Consider the following 3875-nt stretch of genomic DNA (forward strand, 5'->3'; position numbering starts at 1 on the left):
TTCACGTAGATTCAGAAACTTGATGCCTAATGAAGGTGGCACAAAAAAAGCAACAGGGAAATAAAGACTGTTTTGTGAATGGTGCTGGGTAAATTGTCACTGCACAGAGTAAGGGTGAGCTGTCACCAGTGACAGCAAAGGAGGTGATGGCCAAGGGGCCTGGGAAAACTGTGTCCGCAGGCTGGTGGGCACAGCCCAGCATGGGGACAAAGGGTGGCGCCAGGGGGGATGCCAGGGCCGGTGTGGAGGGGCCCACAGGACGCTCAGGGCAACAGGACGCCCACCCACCACTGGGTCAGGCGGAGCTGAGAGCAGGTGCAGGGTCCTTGGGCCCCAGGGCTTCCCACCTGTACACACCTGTGGCGGGGGAGGGGGGTCCTTTACCTGATGGGGCCGGAGGGGCTTGGTCTCTAGCCTGGGCCTTGCCAAGCTCGTCTGAGATCTCTCCGTGGACGGAGGGCAGTGGGACCGAGTAGCTCCTCTTCAGCAGAGGCCCGGGGGCCAACGCACGGCCGCCCCCACACTCTGCTGGGAGGGGATGGGCGTGAGACGAGGCTTCTGTCTCCACAGTGACACAAAACGCACGCCTGCCCCCTCAGGCCACGCCTTTATCACCTGTACCTGTGTCCATCTGCCCAGGTGACAGGTGAGCAAGGGCCAGCCTCCGACTCAGGCCCTGCTCTGTCCCTGAACTGACCAGTCCCATGTTGCTGGCCGAGTGCCTCAAGGGGAACTCTGCCCAGGAGGACGCCTGGCATCCTGTTCTCGGTGCCCGTCTCAGTTGAGGTGGCCCTGAGCTCTGCTGGGTGAGCCTGGCAAGTTTCAGCGCCCACCGGAGACTCAGTGAGTGAACCCACATGAGCTCGCAGGAAGGACCCTGAGCAATGTGGCTTCACCGAGCTTCACATCCTGTCACCCACATGTTTACAAAGCTGTTAAGAGTGGCTCCAGGCCACATGTCACCTGGAGGTGACTCCTGGCTGAGAGGCCTCAATGGACAGTTTCTTGCCCTAAATCAAGGCCCCTCTTGAGCGCTCAGAGCTCAGAACCTGAATAGCTCTTCCAGGAGCCAAGTTCTCATTCTGGCACGTACCTGGGTCATGGTACTCCTGGGGCCGCTCCTCGGGGCCACAGCCCATATGCCGCTTGGCCTTGCTGGTAGCCACACTGGCCACAGACACGAGGGGGATGGCTTGGCTCTCCTGGGACGGGAGAAGGAAGTGGACTGTCCCAGGCGTCCTGGGCTGAGGCTCTGGGTGAGGAGCATGGAACCCTCAAGGAAAAGCCACGTTACGAAATGGAGGGGTCGTGACCAACTAGGACACCAGACACTACGAGGAGGGCCGCTGGCTTCAGGCAACAGAGACCCAGCTGGCTTTTGTCCCAGCAATTCCAGCCGGTCTCAGCAGAGGTCAGGACTGCCAGGAGCCTTCAGTCCTCCTCATTGCAGTGAAAAACAACATAGAGAGCGAGAGGATCTGCCTGAGACATCAGCAAAGGAGGACGACAAACCTAGCTATCAGCAAACAAGGGGCATATTGACAATGAGCGCTGGCTCGGAGACGGCCGCTGTGCCATCTCCTTCTCACAAGGGACCAGGTGCTCCTCAGGCTACGGGGCCAGTGCAGGTCATCGCTGGCCCGTCTGCTTCTCACAAGGACTCTGGAATGGGACAGCTTATCCCATCTCACTGCCACTGGCTCAAAGGAGGGTTGAGGGACCCCAGGGGACAGGAGGCGACAGCCTCCAGGGATGTGTGCCAGGTGACCAGAGCCACACAGAGGCCAAACTGCAGACTCTCCTGGATTGGAGGCACAGGGACAGACAGATCACTGGCAGACGGGCAGCAAGTATCCAGAAGGGAGGGGCTGTGGCACCTGGGAGAATACCCCCCCAGCCTGTGGGCGGCTGGAGCGTTCAGCCCCCAGCACTGGCACAAGCTCCTGGACCGCAGGGCACTCACGGGGTTGAAGAGCTCGGCGGTGAGGCCCAGGTAGTGATGGAGCGCCAGGAAGGTGACCCTCTGTAGCCGGACCATGATGATCTGCGAGAGACGGAGCCCAGTCTGACGTCATTGGTCACCTGAGACGTCAGCAGTAGGGGCATACGCTCCGCACTGTTTCTGTAAGTTCTCTGTAAACCAGAATTACTCCAAAGCGAGAAGTTTAAATTAAAGTAACTCTGTGTGTGTGGGGGGGAGACACGGAGGCCGCTGGGAGGTGACGACACTCACTTTCTGTAAAGTACACGCTACAGACTGTCCAGCATCCCATCCTTCTTGCCCCCGCCCAGAAGCCACACTGCCAGCTCGGGAACGCCGGAGGGGACGCCGTGCAGCTGGAAAGGCGGCCTTGCAGAAGCGACTCACCTGCACCACCCTCACCAGGGTTTCGGGATATTTCTCAAAGACTCCTTGAAAAGCCAGGGCTGGGAGCCGGAGGACGGTGGATGGGACAGCAGCGCGGGCAGACACAGTTTTGTAGGGTGCGGTGTGGCCCTGCAATGACAGGCACATCAGTCTGTTCCCAGCCATCAGGGCTCGTTACCCGGCTCCCCAAGTCCCTGCTCCCGCCCACGTGGGCCTCCCACAAGGCCATCTGGGGCTGGGACCACCTGCCAAGTGACCCCAGGGTGAGCCTCGCTGCTGAGGACCAGGCAGTGGCCTCACTGTCGCCACCCACACAGCAACCAGCCAGCTCTGTGTTGTCCCGACGGCTCTGCCTTTGTCACAGTATCACATACAGGGTCTCACAGAGGGTCTGGGTCTTGTAACTGTGACCGTGCACCTGAGACCCACCCCACGTGCACCCTGCTGGCTGCTGGACGCCTCGGCTTCCTCCTCCGTCCAGCAGCTGCAGGACAGCTGGCCGTTTCTGGTGTGGGGCGCTTGGGAGTCAGGCTGCCATGGACACTCACAGGGTCTGTGTGAACAGTTTTCTTTCCCTTTGAGGGACATCCAGCAGTGGCACATCTGGGTCACAGGTTTTGAGAAGCCACCAAGCTCTGTCCCCAGTGGCTGACAACTTTGCATCCCACCAGCAATGACATGCACACACACCGCACCTGCACTGTCACCTCTCAACCATGCACGTCCCTGAGGGTTGGCAGCACCACGGTGCCTCCGGATGGGGCTGGCGACGTGGGAAGACCCACATGGGCGTGGATGGCAGGGCGCCCCTGACCTTGGGGACCCGAAGGGGCTGCAGACTCAGCTCAGTCCTTGGCCTCGATTCCATCGGCCATCCTCACTGGGCTGCGGTAGCCAGATGGTCTCACCCTTCACTTCCCAAATGACTGCTTAGGGCGTCTGCTGTGTGCTCTCCTGACGCCGTTGTCACCTGCGTTGAAGCGTCCGCTCACCGTCTATTGTTTGTTGGGTTGCCTGTTTTCTTAATGTGGAGTTTTGAGATTTTGTTGCATACTCTGGATACAAGCCCTGTATCAGATGGGTGCTTTGCGAACACTCTCCCAGCCTGTGGGCTGACTTTTCATTCTTTCACCAGTGTCTTCCACAGACTGGAAGTTGTTAATTTGGGTGAACTCTAATTCATCAATCTTTCTCTTTCACAAATCATGCTTTGTGTGTCAGATCTAGGAAATCTGGGCATGTAGGCTACGACCCACCTTGAGTTACTGTGAGGTGTGGGCAAGGTGCCGAGAAGACTGTCTCTCCCATGGTGACCTTCGCACTTGTTGGTGACCAGGGGACCTGCGTGTCACCATGGCACGATCCTGGTCACTGGGGCCTTGTGGTACGACTTGAACAAGGCAGTGTAAGTCCTTCCGCTTTTTGTTTTTTTTGAAGTTTTTTTGGGTTTTTTTAAAGATTTTTTAAATTGGGGAATTGGGGAAGGGGAACATTGTGTTTTTTCAGG

General features: G+C 58.3%; 1 protein-coding gene across 4 annotated transcripts in view; it reads right to left on the reverse strand.

Moving 5' to 3' along the window:
* Positions 1 to 3875, reverse strand: part of PNPLA7 (patatin like domain 7, lysophospholipase) — an 87330-nt gene that overhangs the window by 58449 nt on the left and 25006 nt on the right. For 3 of the 4 annotated variants that reach the window (XM_019641175.1, XM_019641161.1, XM_019641184.1), the window contains 4 exons: positions 2369 to 2497; positions 1964 to 2044; positions 1094 to 1202; positions 385 to 528 (listed from right to left, as the gene is read on the reverse strand). In XM_019641175.1, the coding sequence (XP_019496720.1) occupies positions 385 to 528; positions 1094 to 1202; positions 1964 to 2044; positions 2369 to 2497 (463 nt within the window). The remainder of the gene's footprint in view (positions 1 to 384; positions 529 to 1093; positions 1203 to 1963; positions 2045 to 2368; positions 2498 to 3875) is intronic. The other variant, XM_019641168.1, reaches the window with a different exon arrangement.

Source organism: Hipposideros armiger, unplaced genomic scaffold, assembly GCF_001890085.2.
Source record: "Hipposideros armiger isolate ML-2016 unplaced genomic scaffold, ASM189008v1 scaffold_3, whole genome shotgun sequence".
NCBI lineage: Eukaryota > Metazoa > Chordata > Mammalia > Chiroptera > Hipposideridae > Hipposideros > Hipposideros armiger.